Genomic DNA, 25488 nt, shown 5'->3' with positions numbered 1-25488 from the left:
AATTCTTGTGTATGTGGCAGGTGGAAAGTTAAAGTGACAGCAAAAGAGAGAAAACAGAAGCTGGTAGGGTTAAGATTTTTGATCCAACTCACTTGATCCCATAATGCAATTTGCCTATTATTCCACCGAGACGTTCCAGTGGAAAACAGCATTTTCATGTTTCCGAGGAATGAGACTTTATTGACTCTGTGAGACTTGTAGCTTCCTTCCTGTAGAAGAGAAAGGACACTGCTTGAGTAAGACAATATCTGTTGCATAGCGACATTTCATGTTACCTGACAACTCTCATTGACTCACATCTGAAAGATCTGCTCAGCCCAGCTGAACAATGGCGAGCAGGATTTCACAGGCATCTGAAAATAGTGGCCTAAACTCCTCAGGATCATTCCCAAAATCTCAACAACACATCATAGAATATTCTGAGTTGAAAGGGAGACACAAAGATCATCAAGTCCAACTCTAAAGCAAATGGCCCATACAGGGATTAAACCCACAATCCTTGTGCTATCAACACCCTGCTCTGACTGGCTGAGCCAGTCTCACCTCTCTAGCTGTTGATTCACGTATTTGCAAGACAGCAGACTTTAGTAGTTCCAGGCAGGACTTTCTGTGTACATAAACTTCTGCAAATAGCTACAAAATGCAGCCAGCAGCACCTAGCCAATGAAATCCAGGCAACAAGAACAACCATTGAGATATTTGTCATTGGGACAAATGTACACTTGCATCCACCTCTCCACCTGATCTCTACATTCCCTCCCATGTCCCTCAGAGGGCTGCAGGAGGTACCTATGAAAACAATACAATCCAAGTAAGGTTTCAAGGAGCAAGGAATATTGTATCAAGACACAAAATCCCTGTTTTCAACAATGACAGCAAGCATTCTGCAGAAAGCAGAAGGGAACAGCACCATATAGTGCCTTGGGCAATGCAGATGCATCGTCTTTTATGGCAATGAAGGTACCGAGGAGAGGAAACACTCCAAGAGGCAAGATCAGATGGACCATAGACCTCTGAACCCAACCTACCTGTAGGACTGCTCCAGCACGAGGGTCTATCACACGTATCTTTCTGTCCCTGCAAGCAGTGGCAAGGAGACTGCCATCTGTGTTGAATGACATGGAGAGGACCACATCTTTGTGAGCATCAAGAATCTTCACTGGGTTTGAAATAACAGTGTCCATGACATCAAGGTTCCAGATCATTATCTGGAGCAAAAATAATTTTAAAAAATCAGTCCTTTGCTGCCTCACACCCGGGACTTTGTGTACTCTATTCACTTCTTCATCTTTTCTCTACATGTATAGGTCTTACCATCATAAGTGATTGTTCTTCAGCACTTAAAATAATTCCTGATACTAACAGCAACGTATCAGTGTCAGCTAAGAATGTCCAATATTTTAATTTCCTTTGAAACCACATTTTGTGCATAAAAATAGACCACATCAGTGCATATACATGCAGTAGTACAAAGAAAAGTGGACGGCATTGCATGCTGTATGCAATTCAGTAAATGAGAAGTGCAGAGTAGACTGAAGTTCATCAGAAGGCTGGAAAATTAGACAGTCCTTTTGAACTTATAGCAACATCCTTTTGCCTTTGGGTCACCATGGAAATTCCCCCTGAAGAAAGCTTCCAAACTCTTTAGTACCATCTTACAGCTTGAAATTAAAACAAATTTCAAAGCACCAAGCCAAACAGCATGTCCTAGGAGCACAGACCCACCTTGTAGTCATAGCCAGAGCTGAAGAGGATGTTATCAGCCGTGGGATGCCATTCAATCAGACCAACTCTTCGAGCATGCCCAAGAAGTTCTTTCTTCGGAGTGGTAATGTTTCTTTTTAGCAACTGATTGGGGATGTCCCAGATTTTAACCTGAATGGCACAGCATGGGTCTTTGTGAGATTCCTGAGAAGGAGCTAATTCAGAATTTACCAATAGCTATTAAGTGACTTGGAATTACTCTTCCATTTGTAGTGAATAGGAATGTAACTGGCTTTTTTGAACATCTATCCTTGTTATTTGTATCTTTACTATTCTGTGGACCTGAAGACTCCTCTACCAGGGTTTCTTTAAATTTGGCAATCCAACCCTTAGACCTGTCAGCACAATTATGAAAAGTTATTCCCAAGGGGAAGAAATAAACCACTAATCTTGCAGACCTTGCCTCTTAAGTGTACTGAAGCCACTCAGCACTGGGAGCGTGCAGTCTTGTAACAGGTCCACCTACAGCTCTGGGTCCTTCTGGAGGCATGCTGCATCCCTTCTAGAGGGATGAAGACAAAAATGCTCTGTCCTCCTGTGGCGGAAGAAAACAATAGCAGAAACCAGCAAGAGGGGCTGAACCTCTTGCTGGTTTCTGCTATTGTTTTCTTCTTTCCCACACTAACCCTCGAAACACAAGTATTTAGGATGCTAACAGATGATTAATCCTTTGGCTCAATGAAAATTACTATGCTTGTGTCATAATTTTTTTATTTCTTAGCCTGAACCAAAAGCAAAATGCTCTTTGGAACATAGTTTGTGGAAATCAGCCACAGATGCCCAAGTCTCCTACTGTTTGGTTGATGAGGATCACACCTTTCTAAGACAAATAAGAAGCAGACCCAAATTCTGGGACCTCCTGGCATCAGCACCCTTCTCCACAGTGTATTCTTTACCCCAATAAGGAATCAAGCCCACCAGAAACACAATGGCTGTAGAGTCCAGCAGTATCTGCATGAAATTCTACAGCAGTTAGAGAAAATATCACACTTTACAATCAGACTGACTGATTCCTTACAGTTTCAACAGCTGTCACTAAAGAAATGGGGCTAAGAGACTAGAAAAGGGAAAATAGGTTGTGTTCATGCTGACAAGAACTGCCTAGAATGAGCCACCCACTCCTCGTGCTGTGAAATGGTTGGTTTTAAAAGCAGAGAAAAGCACCTGGCTGGAATCTCAGACTGCATTAAAAGGCAGAAATTTCCAGTTCTTTAGTGTGCAGAATAAGCAGGTCTTGGACTCAGGCCTGCAGGGCAAGCAGGGACGGTCCAAGCATGAACAAGCTGTCTACCCTGCTACCTCTTGAAGAAAGTCTGATAAAATGAAGTAAAAGCCACAGAGTTGCCTCTCTAACCAAAGGGCAGCAGAACTTCAACTCTTCATGCCTGATGATTTGCCAAGAAGAACAGAAGGGCTAAGAAGATAAGCTCAAACTCTTAGCCCCCAGGCCTTTGCATAGGCCTCAGCCCTAAGCCCACCTGAAACAGCAGGGAGAACTGGAACTCACTATTCACAGAGGATATGCAATCCTTCCCATGCCCAAAAGTACCATTCTACATAGCTCCAGCAGTGCACCACAAAAGATAGCTGTAGTGCTGTCAGATGAAAAATGGTCTGCACCTGGCAGGCTAACACAATGCTTATTCTTCAAAAACCACTGGCCTGTGGAACTGCACAATGCCCATTCTGTAAGAAGAAGAACTGGAAAGCAACCAGCCCAGCTGTGCCAACTTTTACCACTTGACTGGGTGGTCAAATATGACTTTGAGAGTCACTGACCACCAGGGATGACCAAAGAGATACCCAGGACAGAAGAACACATGAGTAAAAGAGAGAGAAAATATGTTACTGATTTTAGGGAAATTATTATTATGCTTATTCAGGGAAAAATCAGTGACTATGTACATAAAATATAGTATCTAAACAGGAATTCCTTTTGTAGTCAGCATGATATTTCAGAGGAGATATCCCCTCATGCACCCAGCAAAATAAAGAATGTCTGCTATTTAATGCTATGTTAGTGTTAAGAAGCTTTTATTTTTACCAATTTTTGGTAACAGTGGTACCACTAAAGCAAGCTCCGGAAAGGCTGGTTAACAGTCAAGAAACCTCTGAGCAATGTGGGAGAAGTGAAATTTCCCTTATCTACTCGGAAGGCTTGTAGCCTTGCTCAAAGGGTGGCCCAGCCCAGTAAGCATTTAGATGCATCCTTGTAGATGCATCCTTTAGATGCACAGTGGCTTACTAATGCTCAGAAATAGAAGACAGCACCAGGCTTTTAACAACAGGCTGGAAGGAAGGCTTTTCCTCTTATATCCAGCCCAGTGGAAGTGGTGGACACCTCTGTGACCCCCAAAAAACCTTCCTCAAACTTCTCTTAAAACAGAGGAAATATTGCCATGAAGTATGGCAATATTTGTATGTCCAATCTGAGCTCTCCAGAACAGGCAGGTCAAGTAAGATGCTGACCTCACAGAACGAGTCAAACAGCAGACAAGAGATGAGAAGGAAGCAGCAACACAGCAAATCTGAGGAGAGCTCGAAAGAAAATAATTTGTTCAGTCTCTGGCTGCCCTTCAACTACATAGCATGAAGGCACAGAGAGGATGGAGCCAAACTCTTTGAAGGTACAAAAGGAGAGCATCAAAGGCAATGGATGTATATGGCAATATGGCAATGCCTGGAGATCAGATGCATCCCATTTTCCCTAGAAGGATACTCAACCCCTGGGAGAAGGACCTACTGAGGCCACAGGATCTGTAGCCTTAGAGATCTTCTCAGCTCACCTGAACAAGGCTTGGAGAAACCCAATTATTTGAGTAGGGCATAGAGGAAGTGACATCCAAGGTCCAGCTATGAGGTACCAGGAAAGACAGTCACACCAAGAAACACAGTCTGCTGTCCTTGCAACTTAGCAGGCAGGGAGGAGATATCTCTGCATCACGTCACAGTGCAGAAGACCCCTAAGATACCATTTTCTGGTGCTAGGATGAGGATGGGAGAATAGTAAAAAGCAAGTACAGTCACAGACAGGCAGACTTCTTGGAACAACTTTTGGTACTGAGACCTGTGACATGCTCCATTTCCATTCTTTAGTCTGAGGAATGATCCAGTGTCAACATTCTGGAGAAAACTGGAAAGGAAATCTGGGGATAGTGCATCCAGTTTTGTAGCCCTCAGTGCAAGAAAGATGCTAGAGGCCCACCAGGATGCCCAAGAGACTACAGCACTTTATCCTGCAAGTAAAAGCTGGGGGAGATGGGCATGCTCAGCCTGGAGAAGAGAGAGCTTTCAGGCAAATTGATAAAAGCTTCATACTTACAAGACTATCTGAGAAAAGAGAGGCAGGCTCTGTCTTGAAATGCACAGTAGGAGGACAGGATACAGCAGTCATTAACTGTGCTGGAAGGAAAAAAATTCCCCTTGGGAGGAATGAAGAATAGGAACAAATGCTCTGCCTAGAGAGGTGGTGAAAGAAACCTCCCCTTCAACACAAACGCTTCTGTGACTCTGTAACTACAGTGGGATGTTTTGAGGATTGTGCTCACTTCTCATATGAGGCTCAAAAGAGTGGCCAAGGTGGTGCCCTCTGCCACAAGTCATACCATGCCATACCTCCTGAGATAGCATGAAAGCCTGGATACAGGTTGGAAGATACAATAAAATCTTCACCATCAGTTCAGAAACTGAAAGAAAACTTAAAAGAAAAAAGAAAAAGAAAAAAAAAAAAAAAAAAAAAAAAAAAAAAAAAACACAAACCCACAGAGAAGTATCCAAACAAGCAAAACAAGCAGGAAGGACAATCAAAAAAGCTTATAATCAAGACTGACTTTTTGGCAGAACTAAAATGGCAGAGCATGTGAACCAAGCCAGGTCTGGAGAAAATAACAGGAGAAAACTCCCTGATGCTCTATGGCAGAGTGAGAATAAACCCAGTGGGATCTCACATGGGATCTCTGGAAAAAAGCATGGCAGTTAGTCAGATATTCTCACTATCAAAGACATCAGCATCACACTTTTTACAAGACCTTTTGAAAGTGACCTTCCAGTAGGGAGATATGAGCTAAATTGTCCCTTACAAACATGACTAGAATCTTCCAATTACCACAGTGTCTACATCTTACCCACACTAACTTCAGCCAAAGCATCCACTGCAGAAGTGTAAGATGCATATTCCTCACCACAGCTGATCCAGCATGACTCTACAGAGTGCAGGAACAAGCTCTGTGGGGAATTAATCTGAAAGAGCTGATCCAGATAATGTTGTGTTGAAGCTTTTTTTAAAGTAAAGACAGAGTTTCAAAGAGATTAAACTTTAATAGCCCTTCCATTTTAAACTCATATTTTGTTTTCCTCATACAAACACACCATAAAAAGGCACAAGCCCCCACAAAATAAATTTTCCTCATTACACTGATTTGGTATTTCATCTGGAAGGCATCACAAAGGTCTGAATTCAGGAGAAAGAAAGGAATCTTACTTTTTCCTGACTTCTTAAATAAGTATATGCATGCTTTCACACCTCACATCATTTCATATTCATGAACTTTTGGTTTCTTTCAACTTCATTCTCCAAAAAGCACATTAGCCCGGTACTAACACACAGTACAAAGTGGTAAACTTACTGTGGCATCTTCTGAACATGAAGCTATTACAAAGTCATTGAATGGGTTCCACTTGATGTCCAGAACATTCCCTTTGTGCCCACATACTTTGGGATAATGTGGGTCAAGCTTGCCTGTCTGGAAAAAAATAAATATAATCAGGGTGAGCCATGGAATTACAGGGCATTTTCAAGGCAGCTCCAGAAAGAAACTTTCAACTTGTTGTTCTCCAAATGCCCTGGATGCTCTCTGTCTGTTAAAGATGGGGTTTTTGCTGTCCCTGCTAGTCAAGTCTTGATGATACCACCTTAAAGGAAAGAAAGTCTGCCAGACCTTCCCAAGAACATGTTGCTGTGAAAAAATTTCCATACATGCCTACACATTTGGAAGACAGTATTGGGTTCAGACACCAAAGAGTAATTTAGAGGAGAAACATCTATGAATGAGATGAATATTTGAAATTTTTTAGAGATCTTTTGATGGGGGGATAAACAACAGTAAACTCTCCTTCAGAAGATATTTCCTACAAGCAGCAAAAAAAAATTATTTTGGTTTTGGGTTTACCAAAGAGGTATTTGTGACACATATTACAAATTACCGTTTTTCTTTCAGCAAGCTATTTCTCTCTGATGGTGTTTAAATCCAGCCATTCATCAAATTCAATCTGCATTCTGAACTCTCAAAAAAAGCCCAAAACCAGCAGCACTGGTACAAATCCCAGACTCAGTGCCCTAAGGTGTATTGGGAGCCTTGTGCCAGATGGGGGCTGTATTGCATCGAACAAACCCACACTGCCGGCACGGTCTCTGCTGGAGAGTCAAGTCTGAATATTTAAATAGCAGAAAGGGTGGTGGTGGTTTTATTAACATTGAAGTAATGCCTGCTTCCCTCTATAAGAAGCAGGAAGTGTGGGGAGCCCCCTGACACGCCCCAGGCATTAGCTAAAGAGCAGAAGTCGGTCACTGAAGAAAGGAGACAGAATGGCAAGAGTGGTGGTGCTTGCCAGCTTACTGCTTCCTGCCTGGAAGAACTGCAGACCAAAATGATTGCAAATGTGTGCTCTCCTAGAAAGCAGACACTTCTGTAGATGTACTACTCCCTGCAGCTCTCCAGAGGTGGGCCTTAGGAGAGCAGAGCTGAGGGGAATCTGCTACCCCTAAACAGGCTGTGGATAGGATATAATTTTCCCAGCTTTTAAATTTTGGGGGGTTTTTGCAATTCTGCATACAGAACAGGACATCAGTGTGTAACTATTCTGGCTTCACTGGAAAGTTTGTTGCATAAACTGGGACTAACCTGCTTTAAACTGAACATCCAAAGGGCTTTGAAATGTAAAAGACTGTGGTTTTTCAAACTACAGCCTAAACCACTTTCCTTTTATAACAGCGACAATGCAAAGAGATTTGGGAAGGCAGAAGAGAGATAAAAGGCCTTTAATAAGAAGCACTCCTCCACCCACAGTGTCCTTTTGTAGGCTTCAGAGCTTGGTTTCAAGATGACAGCTAAAAGGGGTGGACAGCTGGATCGACAGGGATCCCTTGATCCTTAAGGGAACGCTGTCCCCTCCCAGAGCTAGTTGCCTGTCTGCTCCCCACTCCATTTTGGGAGACTCCCAGGCTGTCCTAAGCCCAGTTTGCCTGACCCGTCCTTCAAAGCTCTCTTACCCTACTCCCACTTACCCCACTCCCAGGCTTTGGAAAAGGAGCCCTTGTTCTCCCAGCCACCAGTCTCACCTGCCCCATTGCAAGCCCTGGGACAAGAGCAGGACTCACCACACATGAACCCCCCAAGAGCCAAGAAAACACACATGACATAAAGCTAGAGCTGCTGGTCTCAGATGCACATCTGCATGTGGACGTGAAGATCTTCACTGCTGGAGGAAATTTCATTCTACAGATCAAAAACTATTTCAGTAACTAGATGTGTTGTCATTCCATGAAGTGGTACCTGACTTCCACAGTTGCCTGCAGAGGTTGAAAATGAGCAGTTTTTCAACCACTCCCTTGCTAAAGTTCTAGCACTTCTGAAAAGCTTGGAGTTTGCTGACAAAAATCACTTCTAGTGGAACATCCATCAAAACTCTCCCAGCAGATTTCTGCGGGGTAGATTACTGTGAGGTCAGTCAGCCTCACCTCTGCCCCTGAAGGGCACCAGCACAGCACTCACACATGTGTCAGTTCTGCAAGGCCAGAAGGGTCACCAGCACTCTCATTTTACAGTCCATGTTCCCAGAGAGAAGGGACGGGAGTTTGTGTCTATGAAGTCTGCACAGCCACAGATATCCTCCCTTTCACACCTGGTGCCGACATACTGAAAGACTGGAGATTGCAGATCTGGGCATAAATAATCTCCTGGGACCTTGTTCTCTTTTTTTTTTTTTTTTTCTTTTGCTGCAGAGGAAGAGACAGACACGGTCTCAACAGTCTGGTCATCAGGAAAGGAAAAAGGCAGGACTTCACCTCTCAGAGGAAGGGCACAAAATTTCCCTCGCAGTCAAGGTCTTTCCTTGGCATGCTGTGCATGCACTTCCCCCGCACATCTACACCCAGGCCACACTGTGGGAAAGCTGTTGATCTCTCATTTACAGTCACCGAGCTCATGTCTCCTTGAACCTGTGAGATTTACAGTCAGTCAGCCTGTTCTGGGCACCAGGCAACCACTGTGGCTGCAGCCCCTTGCCTCTCTGTTAAGATGTGCTGCCCTTCCACCCAGCTGGTTTCAGTGGCACACATTCACCGGGATGTCACTGACACACCCTGCTACAGACCATTTCCAGAGTGATGGCAAATATTCAGCTAATTTCTTATAAGGCTGACTGCAAAGGCCTGCTATAAGGATGGTATCTAGGGCAAAGAACCCATTCTTTACATAACCTCCACTGTCCCTAGCCCTACCCCACCCCCAGGCTCTCAGAGAGGAAGACTGGTGCAGAAGGAAAGAAGTGGTATTTATTCAAGAGATGAGAGACCTTGGTGCCTGTGACTCAGCAGGAGAGGAGTACAACAAACAAGCAAGGAGGTGCAGTTAAACAGGACAAAGCTGAGGCTTCATTCAAGGACATCCTTAGACAGGCAGCCACCCTAGCAGCAACACATGTAGAATGAACTAAAAAACATTGGAGGGAGGGACAAGAACAGCTCCCTGAACAGGTTGTTTATCCTCTTCAGCAACTGTAGCCCTCCCTGTCCCGGCTATTACCTCTTGCTTTGACCAAATGTCATCCTGGCTCTTGGTCTCTTGGGCTCTTCCTTCACACTTTGTTGCACTTGGGACATGTCTGCTTCCCGTGAATCCGGTGAAAAATAACCACAGTCAGTTGTCCATTGTAAGAGGGCAATACTGTCCCTGACAGGTCTGCAGAACAAGCTGCCTTTGTGCCCTGGCAGCCAAGGCCACAAGCCAAGTGTCCAGCACACTGTCTGCCATGGCTCACCTTCACACCAAGAGATGGCAGTCACAAAAAGCCACCATCAGAAGCACAAGTCAAAAGTTTCTGCTTTGCACCAGATGGTACCACTTTGGAAGTGGAGTAGCCAAAACAAAGTAGCTGGTATGGCGGGTCCTGACTCAGGAATCCCTTTCTTTGGGAGGCTGAGGCTGCTTTACCCCCCAGCATAGGTCAGGAACAGCTATTCAGAGAACAGCCATGTGAAGCACCTAATTTCTCTGATCCACAACCAAAGATTAACCCTTAAGGGACAACTCCTGTCCATAGCTCCATTTTTAAGCCATTAATTCTTCCAGACTCATCAGCATCCAGAACAGAGAGCCCCACATCTGAACTGCAGCAGCATTTACATCTGCTGCTAACAGTCTGCTCCCTGGTCTCCAGAATCCCCTTCACCAAACAAATCAAAAGGAGTTGCTCCTTAAACTTCTTCTCCTCACACCTTTATACATCTTGCCTTTTTTCCCAGACTGACTGAGGCCTGACCTGCAAAGTCTTTCCTCATATGAAAGTACTTTTACATTTTCATTGACATACTTTAATTATCCTTTTCTGTATCTTTTTTTGTTCCACCATGCCTTTGATTTCTGCAGGCAATATTTCAAAACTGGGTGGAGTATCTGAGCAGGTGTAAGAAGGAAAAATTACTACAAAGACTAGCCAAGCTGAGAAGAGGTGAGAAGACAGAAAAATTAATAGTAAGCAGTACAAGCACCTCAGCTACTTTTGCTGCCAGCACTTTCACTGCTTGGTCCCACACCACATCCCCCACAGTCAACAGCTGTCGGCCTACAGATGCAGTTCTGTGATAAGGACAAGTTGTTGAGCCTCAACAGACCATCATTGCGGGGGCAGAAGTGAATCAGTCAAGAAAAACAGGGTAGTGGTTAATTTTAGAAGGACAGTCTCTAAACTGCACCAGCATTGAAGGAATGAATTAACAAAGTCCAGAAGGGCCGGAAACTGTGCTAGGTTCTTCAAGCACAACCAGTTCACTTTCATCCTTAGCAAATATATATTGAAAAAGTGGCATTACAATAACACCATCAATTAACTTTTAATTAAAGGCTGAACTTTTGCCTTTCATCTGTTCTGTCCTGACTCCAGAGAGATCATAATCCCATATTGAAGTTAATCCAGTGCATGCCTAATTTTACTGAAGCAATAAACATCAGACAGCCAGCTTCTCCCTCTCACCAGATCCTAAGTCATGAAAACTCATATACATGGGATTTGTTTCTGAAAGGGAAGTCTTCACAGCATCACTGCTTGAAGTTTAAGAGCTTCATTGCCTGATAACTGTGTCTCCATTCTTTCACGAAGGAGGCGGTAGAACAAAACATACCATATTCTCCTTTGGTCACGGCTGAATCCATGTCGCTAAAGCAGCTTTCTGGTTTTGCCCACTTTACCCACTAAATACTTTTTAATTTGCAGTTTCTCCCAGGAGCCAAACATCTGAACAGCACATTCTGCTGACTATACAAGAAAGGCAAATGAGTTGTAAAACGAAGCAAGGTGTTAAAAATCTGCAAGCAGCAATGCAAGACATACAAATACACACATGCCAGGAGTCACCTGCTAGGGCAAGTGGGGCCTCTTCCATCACTTTGCAATTTGGGTAACAGCATTAACTGACTATCCTCTGTGACCCAGCTCCCTAGACGATGTCCCTCCTCCAGCCTCCTGAGGGGCTCCCGAAAGCCAGCTCTGCCTGGGGAGCTCACCTGCTTGATGGGAATGACGAGGAAGGCGCCGCCGCCCACGCACTCGGTCACCACGGCGATGAAGCTGGGGTTCACGGCGCAGAAGTGGTTGTCGTTGATGTTGTGGGTGATGGGCACGCAGTCGTAGCACTTGTCCTTGCTGGCAGCTTTGCCATACACATGGCGGAACTTGGAGCTGCGGTACTGCGGGTGCCACGACATCTGCAAGGAAAGAAACACAACATCCAAGGCATAAGGACAGGCCATCCTGGCAAGGCTTGCAGAGCCCCATGCCCCTCTCCCCACCACAGGCTCACCCTCCCCACCTGGGCTGCTCTCACCAACCCTCAGCCAGCAAGCTGTAGACGTAGTTTTTTTGTGGTGTTCACCCCTTTGCCATAACCCTGTTGCACATCTCTGATGGAGAGAGGAGAGTGCAGGGAAGAAGTGACAGCTCTCAGCATCACCAGCCAGCTGGACTGTGCACGTGTCAGTAGTCTCTATCACTGGGGTAGGGCCACATGGCAGCAAGTTCAAGAGGAGATGAATTCTGGTACGATAGAGCTCAGAAAGCATGAAAAATACAACATCTTGAGCATGAAAAGCATGAAAGATGGTGACTGAACAAGCCAATCTGGATGTATGCTTTGTTTAGCCCTCAGGTGGTTAAGAACCAAAACTGGTTCTAAATTTTGCTCACATGAACAGAAAAAATAAGTTTGGCAGATCACAGGAATAGCTACAGTCACCTGTTGATCTTTTTTCTACAGACAATAATGTTCTGTGTGTCTGGTTTATAACTGCACTATAGCCCTCTGACAGAATGCATTCTAAATGGTGTTTAAATGACACATAAAGAATGCTAAACACAAGAACCTCTTCTCACAGAAAGCAGTGAGGCTTAATGGAACTGATTTAACAGATTTCATAAAATCATACAGTCACAGAGTCGTAGAATGGTTTGGGTTGGAAGGGACCTTGAAGACCATCTAGTTCCAACCCCCCTGACATGGGCAGGGACACTTCCCACTAGACCAAGTTGCTCAAGGCCTTATCAAAACCAGCCTCAAACACTGTCAGGAATGGGGGAACCATAGCTTTTCTGGGCAACCTGTTCCAGTATCTCACCACCCTCAAAGTAAAGAATTTCTTCCTAATATTTAATCTAAGTTTCCCCTCTTTCAGTTTGTATTCATTAATCCTTGTCCTACCACTACACTTCCTGGTGAAGATGTATTCTCCACCTTCCCTGTAAAACCCTTCATATACTGGAAGATTGCTATTGATGTTTCCACGCAGTCCTCTTTTCTCCAGGCCGAACAGCCGCAGTTTTCTCAGCCTGTCCTCACTGGGGAGGTGCTCCAGTCCTTTTAGCAATTTCACAGCCCTTCTCTGAACTTGCTCCAGCAGTTCCATGTCATTATTATGTTGGAGGCACCAAAACTGTATGCACCATTGCAGGTAAGGTCTCATGAGTGCAGAGGGGTAGAATCATGTCCTTCAACTAGCTATTTTCAAATAGGAAGCTATTAGTGCTGGTCAGAGAAGGTAATTAAGACTATTAAACCCAGATCCCACAAGATTTAGAGAGTAAAAGGCATACAATGAGGGTAGGGAGAAGATTCTACTTCCCAAAGGAAAAGAAATGCGGAAATGAAAAGAAAGACAGGAAGATTATAGGTGAAAGAGCACCTCACACAACAGCTGGGAATGTAGGCGAATACTGTCAGAAGGCATGGTTTTGCCCCATATTGACCTCTTTAATGTGCATTTGGTGAACAGTATTATCAGTGATGCTGGGTCAACAACCCCCCAATTTCACAAGGGAACCCAACTAATTCGCTTTTGAGCTACTGCAAGGCTTAGAGAGCTCGCTCACATGGCTGAAGGGTCAAGGGAAGCGTGCATGCACTCAATGGCAGGAAGCCAAGTGCATCTGACAAGCAGAGGTCCAAGCAATTTTAAACCAAAATGTCCATGTTGCTGGCATGGTACTGCATCCTCCTGGGATGTCTATCAAAGGCTAAGGAACCAAATGGCTCGATACCGGGCAGTCAAACTGGAGCTTTACAAGCTCTCATCAATACAAAGTTCCACAAAGCTGTGTCACACTGGAAGATTTGGGCCGTGAACAGTACTAGGACACAAGTTCTATCCTATTTCCTGCCTCCTCCCAGTTCTACTGACACAGCTCAGAGCCAACTCCGCCTTGGACAAATACATATGCCTGTAGTATTTGAGTCCTGGCAGATCACCAGTTGCTTTCATAGTCATCTTTGTTGCTCTCTGTTACCTTAGCATGTTTTACCTATGCTAACCCTAATTTGTCCATACTTTTAGCTGAATAAATCTCTTCCACAGAAAACACTAAGTGCAAAGGGTCTTTTATACAGTGAGAGATACCTGTGCCAAACAAAAACAAAGAAATGCAAGTTATTTGAAGAAGAAAGCAGCAATTCTGAAAGCTGATCTTGGAAGAAGGGATATTCACAGGCAGAAAGCAAGTTGAGGTTATATGCAAGTGGCTACCTTCCCAAACAGCCCCAGAGGTGCAGTGTTCTCAAACAATTTCATGTTCATTACAGTTTTAGTGGTTAGGTTTACTCACACCAGGAGGAGGGGGAGGAATCACTGTATTGCCCAGATGCAGCAGTATGCAGCAGTTGCTTCTTACAGCAGGACTATTATCTTTTCAAAATGAACTAAATTGCCTGGCTGCAAAGTAATTCTAGCTACACTGCTTTTGAGCTGGGAGAGAGTGTGTGGTCTGAAGTTTCAAGCCCCTTCTGGAGAAAGGAGCACCAAGCAGAGGAGCAACTATTGAGAACGCCAGGACTCTTCAGAAGCTCAGCAGGATCTCATCAATGCACACCAATACCTCAGTATTAGAGTAGTAGTGGAGAAGACAGAAGCAGACTCTCCTCAGCAGTGCCCAGCAGCTGGACAAGAAGCAATGGGTACAAACTGAAACTCAGAAAACTCTATTATATGCAATGAAACACTTTTTCTCCATGAGGGTTGTTCAACACTGGCACCAGTTGCCCAAAACATTATGGAGTTTCCATCCTTGGAGGCATAGTCCTGGGCAACTTTTCTAGTTGATCCTGCTTTGAGAAGAAGGATTGGACTACATGATCTCAAGGGTTCACTTCCAATCTCAACTGTTCTGTGATCCTGTGATTTTAGGGCCTCTGGATCTCAGCCATGTGTATCTTGTACTGCCCTAAAAATGCCACTGCCAACATACCAAGATGCACACCCATACAAGGCAGACTTTCAACCCAATAAACCAGAAGTATGCTTTGCAGGTTCAGCTTTCTCACCTGTTCCTCTGGCAGGAAGTGATGACAACACATGTCTTCCTCGTTCATAAAAACTGCTGTTTGGACAGGTAACTACTTTTTTTAAAGTGCAAAGAGCAACTTTTGGTATAAGGAAGGGGGGGGGGGGAGAAAGTGACAAAAACTAAAGCAATATTTTGTCAGTAAGACAGGATTGCTTTTATATTGCAAGAACAGGCACTATCATCTTCGAATAATTAAAAGGCATTATTTGTGCATTTAAAAATGTCTGAAAATTTAATGTTTTGCCCAGTCCCTTAACAATATGCTTTCCCTGAATGTTTTTTTGGACTAAAATCCTAAAGCATTAGCTTTCTCCCTGCACTGGAGGGTCAGCCCCAGTGCAGAGGGTCTCTCCTTGCACAGCCATGTTTGAGCTGTGTAAGCCCATATGGGCAGAGCCCAAGGACCTGAAAATCCCGTGTGGGCAGCACTGGGAAAGGCCTGAAGCCAGAGCTGAGGGATTCCCAGCTCACCTCACCTCACTGCTCGTGGCACAGCAAGATGCCAGGGTGCCCACAGCAGGGGCATGCAGACCACCCGTGAACACTGGGCAGCACATGTGGACAGCAGATTTTGAGAGGCTGCTGGAACTGAGGTCTGGGTCCTCTTTCTGGTCAAAGAGGTGGAAGACCTCCCTCACTTGCTGCTCAGGCCTCTGACGCCAGCACACACACTGATCCTGAGCTGACAAAAGGATAAAAGTCACTGATGAAGGGATCACTGACCCTCTGCCAGGGTAGCACAGAGCCCTTTGCATCCTGGAGAAAGAAGGAAGGCAGCACAGCCTTTGCAATCCAGGAATCAACCTCATGCATGAAAAATCATTCTCATCATCCTGACCTAATTCCCAATATTGCTAGCCTCCTTGTAGGGGAGGGGAGAACCAGGATGGAGTGAGACACTGCAGATTATACTGCTGTTCATGTATTTCTAACAATACAGCTGGTGTAAAGACTGTGCTTAGCAATGTCCTCTCACTCAGCTCTCAGGGAGCATATCCTGGGACTTTTTGGACTTTTTATTACCACCTCTCCCAGCAAAAAACATTAAGTAGATCTTTCCCTGAAGCTGCCAAGAATTCCTGGAGAAGGATACAAAGATCCCTACAAGCACTTCTCAGATCCCTGTTTACCAGGTCAGCTTTTTCAGGCTGGACAGTGTTTCCAGACAGCTTCTGCCTATTGAAATGTGCAACCCTAGTGACACCTCAGAGCAGAGAGAGAACATGTGAGAAGAACAACTCTGCAGACACCAAGGTCAGTGGAGAAGGAGGGGCAGGAGCTGCTCCAGGCACTGGAGCTGAGATTCCCCTGCAGGCCGTGGTGCAGCCCATGGTGAAGCAGCTGTGCCCCTGCAGCCCATGGGGATTCACAGGGATGCAGAGATCCACACACAGCCCATGGAGGTGCCCGTGCTGGAGCAGGTGATGCCTGGAGGGGGCTGTGATCCTGTGGGAGACCCGTGGAGAGAGGGGCCCTTGGAGGACTACACCCCACAGAAGAGTGACCCACACTGCAGCAGTTTGAGAGGGGCTGGTGCCCATGGGATGGAGCCACGTCAAAGAAGCTCATGGAGAGCTGTCTCCCATGGGAGGGACCCCAGGTGCAGCAGGAGAATGACTCCTGAGCAGTGGGAGCAGCCTCAGGTGATGAACTGACCATAACTCCCATTCCCTGTTTTCTTGCACTGCTGGAGTGGGAGGTAGAGCTGGAAGGAGGGAGGGGTGTGGAGAGGGTGTTTTTAAGATTTTATTTTACTTCTCATTATCCTGCTCTGAGTTTCTTAGTAATAAATTCAATTAATATCTCTAAGTTAAGCCTGTTTGCCCGTGATGCTATTTGATGAATGGCCACTTCCTGTTTCTTAATCTCAACCCAGGAACACTTCATTAAATTTTCTTTCCTCTGTCCAGCTGCAGAGAGGAATGAGTAAGCAGCTTTGGTGAGTGCCTGGCATCTACCCTGGGTCAACCTATTACAACCATGAATGATATTTGTGAATTCTGGATGAATTTATCTTGGTCCTGGAGAAAATAACCACATGGAAAAAAGTGAAATATGTTTGAGGAAACCCAGACGTATGGTAGCTTAATCCAGATCAAACTGAGATCTCCCTCTACTCTGGCACCACAGTGCTCTGTGAAAGACTCACAGCGCCAGAGTCAGCCCCAATAGTGTAAAAGCAATAGTGTAAAAACTTTGTCAATGCTTTATTCTACCATTTCTCATCTTTGATATCCTTAGTGTTTTTGATATCCCTGACAGTGCCGGGACCAGACCAGGAAATTATTTTCTTTACATCCTGGGAAAGGCCTGAAAGAAGATTGATGGGCACCTTATCTCCTACAAATACCAGTTCTTGGGTGTGGCCCCACACACTGCTAGGAGGTGACTTGTCCAGCACACAGCCCTGGACTGCTTGTGGTCTGGCACCTTCAGCCCCATCCACAAGCTGATTTATCTTACTCTGAGCAGAAAATTAATGTGTGGGAGGATGGGATTTATGAAAACACAGGCAAACAAACAAGCAAAAGACCACAACACCAACCAATCGCAAAACCAACCCAAAAACCAGAACAAGGCACTTGAGCAGAAGGAAGTATCTGATGTGGGTTAAAAAGAGAACAAATGATAGGGGTCACATCACATCTGCAAGGAGGGGAACTGGAGTGTTTTGGCAGCAATGAGATGTGTCACTCTGCTTCCCCAGGGAACCACAGCTGGGCAGCGTGACCGTGCCAGCCCAGGAAAGAAGCAGCCAAAAAGAAGAGATCTCCTCATTCCCCTGTGAACAGACATGCACATCTCCAGCTGTGATGGCACCAGAAGTGTTGGGAGCCAGGACCTCCAAGCATCCCACTGCTGACTGCCAGCAAGGTGACTCATTTTCTACTTCCAGAAGCCCAGAGCAGGACTATCAGGTACCAGGCCCCCACCTGCCAAACAAACCCCAAGGGCTCAGCAGCATGGCTCTCTTGGAGCCAAGAGTGTCTGCTGCCACCCACCCCAATTCAACAATGAGCCTAGTGCTGGTGAAATTTTTGTTGGTGACTTTATACAAGGGGAAAGGCTGAGCAACCCCACCATTCACCAACCTGGATGTTCTCCATGTATTTTCTTTCCTTACAGGTATGTTCCCTATTCTGAAAATACAAGCAAGAAATGAAGTAGACTGGCTTTGTGCTGAAGTACCAAGTCATGGCATGAGTTGTCTGTGTTTCCCGGAGAGAAACAACATGAAACAAGTGTGCACACAAGAGGATGCTGTTTACTGTGTGCTCACACTCCACTCCACTGGCCTGCACTGGGATTTCTGTTCGGCTTGTGCTTCATCAGTGACATGAACACTAGACAAAAGACCTTGGCTCTGGGCACTGCTCTTAAGGACATGCCAGAGAGTTGGAGGAGCATTCAGGGCAGACCTGTATGGACCAGTGATTGATCAGAGCAGTGAGATCTGCTAAGAAAGCCTAAAAACTTTGGGGTAGAGATGAAGGAGGGAAGCCATGACAGTAGGCTTCAAACACAGAACAAGTTGGTACAAGGAGGATATAAATCATCTCCTTTCAAAGTCTAGTGGAGACAAGAGAGTCAAAAGACATGTGTTTTAACTGCATCAAAGAAGTTTCCAATTAGGGAGCAGCAAAACTTTTATCAGTCATAGGAGTGGGAGAGAGAATAGCATTAATCTCTCCTGGCATTTCCCAGGCAGATTCAATAAAAGCCTAGCAATGATTACAGAGCTACAGCTGGTCCTGATTTGGACACAAAACAGACTCACAGAGATTGGCAAGAAATCAGATAATAATTTTAATTTCATGTGCAATAAGTCTGCTATGTCCGGAGTGTGGCAGGGCTATACATCCACTCATTCTGGCTGCATTAACCCACTCAGAAGTGCACCGACTATCTCCATTTTAAGCAATATTCAGTTGCAGTACTTAATGCCAAAATTTCAAATTTTAACATCGAGGGACAAAGCAGCTGAATCAGATATAGCTACTTCAGAACTACCTGCTTCATTATGGTACCAAGGGCAGAGTTGCAATCAAAGCTGTTTAGCAATGGCCATGATTCCTACCATTAACTGGCCAGAGTAGCTCCTTCCAAATAGATCACTCTCCAGGATTACTGTTAAGAGCCGTATAATGGTAGATGAATGGCAAAAGTTTGATTTCAGTTTGTTTGTTTTATGCAGAATTTGAGCTGAAACCTTTTCCACTGCATTGTAAAAACACGTGGGCCCTATTTCCTTGAGGTTAATCTCAGCAACTCTGTGAGACCGCAAAAAAGACTTGTAGAGGACAAGACCACCCTGTCCAGATACAGACCTGAAGATACGGGTGAGCAAAAGGAGTGGCACTTTCAAAAGCAGAGATCACATGACATGACCATAAAAGAAGGAAATGGATACATAAAAGCATTCAAAGTGGTACAAAATGCCACCTGGAGAACTCACAGGAGCTGAACAAGTACAGTAGGCACAAGAAATTTCTGCTCTTGGCAAGGCCACATGAAGCTCCTTCAGGAAGGTGTCTGAGGTCTCCGGCACCAGAAAATTTTTCAAGGTAACCAGGCTGGAAATCACCTCCCTGTTTGCAGAGAGTTGTTCTCGGTTCCCAGAGCTGCCCATGGCCCATCCCAACACTCATCTCCCGAGGGACCCGGCTGCAGACATGAGCTACAGCCCCTGCACCTCCTGCACAGCAGGGTCCTGGCCGCAGCCAGCACTCCTCCACCCAGACACCCGCTTCTGTTCCCCATGCCAACACCTGTCACTGATTCACTGATTCAAGGCAGTGAAGGGAGGAGGCTCACAGCTGACTCCAGTGACACAAACAGGCATTCTACTCCATCACCTGTAAGATATTCAAAGCCTTTTTTACGAGTTTCGAACAAACTAAGCCTGTGCAAACACAAGATCACTGCCTGTAGAGCATCACATTAGATGAATCTTGCGAGTCTCTCACAAGACTGTATTACAGTCTTAGCATGGAAGCAGGGCACAAAAAGGCTGGGTGGATTGCAGAAGCAGCACTTAACTAAGCTAATTTAGACAGGCAGTATTTTTATTCCAAAAAACAGTTTGTAAGTTCTAACAGAAAGCTCTCAAGCTCTGTCTGCCTTCAGGTAAGCAACAGAGGGACAGACTAGCTGCCTCTGCTCTTGATCTCTGGATCATATGGGCCATTCACTGAAGAGCTGGATTTGGTGACCCCTGTGGGTGCCTTGCAACTCAAAATATTCTGTGAAAGCTGTGAAACACTATTCCAGCAATCAAAGAAAAGACAGAGCTCTTCAAGAGACCACAATGTGGCAAAGTATCTCTTGAAGAGACCAACTTGTACCCTTCCCCATCCAAACCCACAATGACACGCTGACACTCCTCAGAACACCTGGGCTCAGAGCCTTCCAGTTCATAGTGCACAATGGTTCCATTGCACGGTACATGCCCCATGCCGAACAATTGTTTTCTGTTCTCTTGTGCTGCACACCTCTGAGCAGAGTAGAAACACATGCCAATGAATTAATAATGGTTATGTTTGCTTCACGCTCCCCCAGCTTCATGCAAGAATTCTCCCTTCTCCTCAAGACCTGTTCTCCACACGGCCTGTGTGGTATTCCTGCATGAAAGCTGCCCTGACATCAGGTGAAATCCAGCCAAACCTCTGGAGATCTAGTCCCAGTGAACTCCCAAGGAAAGCATATAACATGACTACCAGAAAACCACTTAAGTACTGTTTTCTACTGTTCACAGGCAGCCTTCCAAACTCTGCCTATACCTCTTACTTGCCACTCGGAAAAGCACTTCAGATGTTCAAGTGATCTACCCTGACAAGTTGGACTCCCTTTCTCCTCTGTCCTTACTCCCAGGGAATCAAGAGAATTTGATCAAATAAAAGACCTTTTCAGAAGTCTCAATCCCTTGAAAGTTAGAGGTAATTTGAAAAGCAGAGAGACCAAGAGAGAAAAAATACACTGTCTTCATTCCTTCTCTTGCATGCAGGGTCAAAAGAGATAGAAAGGGGGGAAAAGAAGGAATGCAAGTGCTATAAGGGGGATTTTTAAAGTTACAATGAACACTTCAATCTCAAATGCCATCTAAACTTAATTTCCTTTTTACCTTCTTGTTTGGAATGCTAACCTTGCATTGCATTGGTAATGCCTCTTTCCTTTCAGCCTAATAATTTTTAAGTGATGTTTCCATGGCCAAAAAACCCAGAAGGGCAGCCTTGCAAGTCTTGAGAGAACTGTTTGCAATCACCCCAGGAGAAGCCACAAGAGATTCAGACTTCCAACCTCATGCAAAAAAAGCAGATGGAAAGTGGCACAAGGATATACAGCTAGAAAACTGCTGAGAAGACACACATCCTCTTCTCAGTTCTGTACCACCAGTCCATGAAATAAAATCTTCATCTGCACGCAGCTCCAAGTAATAAAATCAAACAGAAGTAAGAATCATTGTCATTCCCAGAATCTGCCTAGATCCATTATTTTCTCTGGCGCCTTCTCTCCTTCTTTCTTGAAATCATCCATCAATTTTGTACATATTATCCTTCTCCTATTCTGCTAAAATCTCTCTCCTCCCCTCCACTTTTCCTCCACACTGCTTATTCTCTCAAAATTCATTCCTACCCATCCAAAAACGAATAAGGTAACTTGATGCCTAAAGGTAAGAAGAGTCACTCTGAGAGATTCAAAAAGCCCTTTCAGCTACCTTGTCTCTGTCAACGACAATGAGATAATGCTTGCATCCAGATGACAAGAAAAAGATGTGCATGAATTCAGCTTCAGTAGTTCCTCACACTGAACACCACGCTATGTACTGAAAATAGGGGATACATTCCCATTCCCCAGGACTTGTAGAAAGGAAACAGTTAAACACATAGTTTTAAATAAGGCCTTTAATATATCATTAAATACTGCTGGTTTTCAGCTTGAGAGCCAGCTACATGCACTGTAAATTTCATGACATGGCTCCATACAGAGCAAACTGTACAAGAGAGCTCCATAAAAATTACTTCCCCTCTCCTCACTCTGCAGTCCCCAGGTTTATGTTGAAGCAGGAAGACATGTGCTCCCTGCTCCCAAACCAGGCTTCTGCATTCTGCACACAGGCACAGGGTCCTGGTTTCAGTGTCTCTCTGCTTCAAGCAGACTATTGCCCCCTCTCCTGATCAGAGAGGTGTGACTCTTGCTGCATCTTGTTTCCTGATGAATCTCAGCAGAGGAACATCCGCTAAGCAGGCTGCTCTAAGTCTTTCTGCTTTTACTAGCCAGCATCAGGGCACAACTCTGATCAGGGAAGCAGTGCAGTGCAGCACATCCCTCCTGCCAGCAAGGTTAATGAGTCTTACATGACCTGCAGAAGCCATCTGTCACCTGCATGGAAGACACAAGACTCACATACACAAGCACCTTCACTGGGATACAGCTGCTTTTAGCAGCTAACTAATCAACAAGGACAACTAAGTCCCAGGTCCACACAGCTGGACTGGGACAGTTTTGGCAAACACAAATACATCACATAATTGTATTTACTCTGAATTACCCTATTAATGCTTCCTTCACAGGGAAAATATCTCTCTCCCAGGACCTGGTACTGCAACCCTGTCCCTGTGGTTAAGCAAAGGAATTCAAAGAGAGAGTCATTGAAAAAACAGCGTGCAGAGGTACTTCTCGCTTCCAGACAGCTTTAATATCTTCAACCTCAGACAGCTCCAAATGCATTCCTCACCCTTTCTTTTTGCCTTATGCAGAGAAAGGGCTGCTGGCTGCAACCCTGATAGGAGTACAGTGATCACAAAGCAAGCAAGCAATGAGAAAGGTGTCTGTTTGTTATGCTAGTCTGCAGGTGTCACTTTTTAGTAAAAGCAATCAGTGCAATTTCCCATCCCATGTGTCCTCATTTGCCACCAGCTATCATGGATATGAAAAGGGCTTCATTAGAAACAGGAGAGTGGGAAACACATAGCTCTTGCTAAATCAAGTATTGTAGTAAGGTGTAGTTTTCTTCCAGTAGCATGCACTCATCCCAAAAAAATTTTGGAAGACGGGACAGACCTGTGCTAACATGGACCAGGCTCAGGCATGAGCAGACATCCCACTGGAGAACAGTGCAGTCATCATTTGTTCATCCCCACACCAGTATTAGTCCCAGGCAATTTGAGCAGACCTCATCCTGATTCCATTCTCCTCTTTTCCCTTCCATTTGAAGCTGCAGTAAGGGACAGTTTTATCCCACATGCAAGTTAACTCTCTGGCTAAAAGAAAGGCCATCCTCAGTGACGTACCAGCATGGCTGCAGCTGTCTCCAGCTGCACCTTGCAAACTCCCAGAAGTGAGACTCCCTCACTCTCCTGGGGCCCGGCACCACCTTCCTTAGGCTGACCTGCCCTCACAGACTTCTGCCCACGCTCTCCATGCATGACCTGGAGAACCAGCAGAGCAGAGAATACTTTCAGGAGCACCTGCCTCCTCCTTCCAGAGAGGACTCACCAGCAGCCAGAGGGAAGCCAGTGGGGTTGGGCTTGTGACTCTCTTAACCACGGAGTTACTAATTACATGGGTGTACTCCAAAATACCAAGTCCTATGCACCACCAGGCAGGTGGGGAGGCAGTCCCTGGTTCAGCCTGCAAAGAAACTAGAGGAGAGTCCTGAAAATACCACGGGAATTACTGCACTGCCAGGCTGGTAGAAGAGTGGGTGGAGGCTTTGACAAGAGTGGGTGGAGGCTTTGACAAGACGTCCTTTTGCTTAATTGGTCTGAGATAACCCTCATCTCAACCTACTAGCAGCTCTTGCTTCCCCATGAGGAAGGTCTTTATCATAAAGGCAAGTGCTCCTCTCTCCTGTCCTCTCCGGCTCGGTGACAACTTGTTTATAACATCTTCCCATGAGAATGTACATCAACACATCAAGGCCAAGCCCGCAATCCAGCCATCCAAACTTTGTTTTGAATGGGTCATGATGTCCCTTCTCATTTTAAGCATTCCTTTTCTTGGGTTGTGAAAGCTTTTGGGTAAGGCTGTGTGAAATACACTGCTGTCCCTATGGAGAAAATATTGCTAAGAACTGATCTTGGAGACAAGGCCTTAACAAATTATCTGTTCCAACAACTGGCAATGGTACTCCACGGACCACCTTCAAGTCTTCTGGTACTGAGAAGGCTGCTCACTGGTGCACTAGGAAGATGCAGGTGTCACAACAGATCTCCAGCTTTTCATCTCCTTTCTTAAAGGAAACGTGAAACTTTTATTTTGATCTGAGAAGGCAGAAAGTATAAATACTAACTCTCCCGATGTAGTTCCAAGCACAAATGCGGAAGTTTGCTGCAAAGGAGCAGTAGAAAAAGCAGCAGGGACGCTGAAAAGACTGAGGCACTGAATGCCTTCTTCACCTCAGTCTTAGTCTAAGATCAGCCTTCAGGCACCCTGGAACCCTGAGAGATCCAGAAAATCCAAAACAAGAAAGACTGACTCTTGTTGGAGGGAGATCAGGTCAGGGAACATTTAAACGGACGAGATATGGCCAAGGGCCTGATGGAATGGACCCACAGGAGCTGAGTAGGCTGGCCCTTGCTCCTGCAAGGTTATTCCTGGTTTTTTTTTTCATTGCTATTCCTGATAGCAATGGAGTATCGTCCCTGAGGACTGGAAGAACATAAGTGTCACCCTTCAAAAGGGGAAAACAGAAGATCCGGGGAACCACAGGCTATTCAGCCTGAGCTTCATCAGAGAGTCAAATGTGAAAAGGAACTCTCAGACTCTGAGGGTGGTCACTCTCTGCCTGTCTGAGACATGGGCTACTGAGAGAGGCTGTGGAGTCTTAGAGACACTCAAAACCCAACTAGACAATGCCCTGAACCTGCTCTGAGATGGCAGCTGGAGGCACCTCTAGCTGAAGTCCAGAGGTACCTCCACCCTCAGCCATGCTGTGACCCTCTGAAATCTGCACTGATCTCTTGGGTGAAGATCCTGAACAGGTACAGTGAAAGTAGACCAGAACTTTTTGTGTGCATTCAGTGTGAAAAAGATGGAAGATATCCCTGTTACACAACACTGCCTGCGAGGGACTTGTCATATGGGCCATGCTAAGGGGAAAGAAAGCAAGCCGCAACTCAGATGACGTAAAGCAACAAAAATATCTGGACCACAGTGCAAACTCTCTCAATCAAAACAAACTAGATGAGGAACAGGCAGGTGAGAAGGTTTTCTGGAGAGGCTGGGAAAAGGAGAATGACATCAAAGTAGTAAAAGCAGAACTTAGTAGATTCACAGACAAAAGTGAGAAAGATGGAGAGTCAGCCCAGCTTTTGTAAACCCTTACCAGGTTTCACAAGCCAAACTACATTAAGAAAACCCAAACTCATCATGACATGGTATATTCAGATTCCAGTACTATAATAGTTCCTCACCACAGTATGAGGTTAGCAAGAAGGTCCTCAAATGGGAAGCATAAATTCATGGAACAAAAGCAGATCATCACAGGTCTTGTGAGTACATCTTTTTTCCTGTCCTTCTCATTCATTTTTCTACATCCTCCCCTAAGGACTTTTCCCCCAAAATTCTCAAATAATGGAGAGACAGCATCCCACTAAACTTAACCCACCAGGCAGCTGC

General features: G+C 45.2%; 1 protein-coding gene across 3 annotated transcripts in view; it reads right to left on the bottom strand.

Annotated features, from left to right (window-relative positions):
• Positions 1-25488, bottom strand: part of CORO2A (coronin 2A) — a 55686-nt gene that overhangs the window by 9746 nt on the left and 20452 nt on the right. For all 3 annotated transcript variants that reach the window (XM_063180434.1, XM_063180433.1, XM_063180435.1), the window contains 5 exons: positions 11544-11744; positions 6390-6506; positions 1726-1875; positions 1029-1208; positions 93-209 (listed from right to left, as the gene is read on the bottom strand). In XM_063180434.1, coding sequence (XP_063036504.1) covers positions 93-209; positions 1029-1208; positions 1726-1875; positions 6390-6506; positions 11544-11744 — 765 coding nt within the window. The remainder of the gene's footprint in view (positions 1-92; positions 210-1028; positions 1209-1725; positions 1876-6389; positions 6507-11543; positions 11745-25488) is intronic.

Source organism: Melospiza melodia, chromosome Z (assembly GCF_035770615.1).
Source record: "Melospiza melodia melodia isolate bMelMel2 chromosome Z, bMelMel2.pri, whole genome shotgun sequence".
Lineage (NCBI taxonomy): Eukaryota > Metazoa > Chordata > Aves > Passeriformes > Passerellidae > Melospiza > Melospiza melodia.
This window is presented reverse-complemented; position numbering and strand designations above follow the sequence as displayed.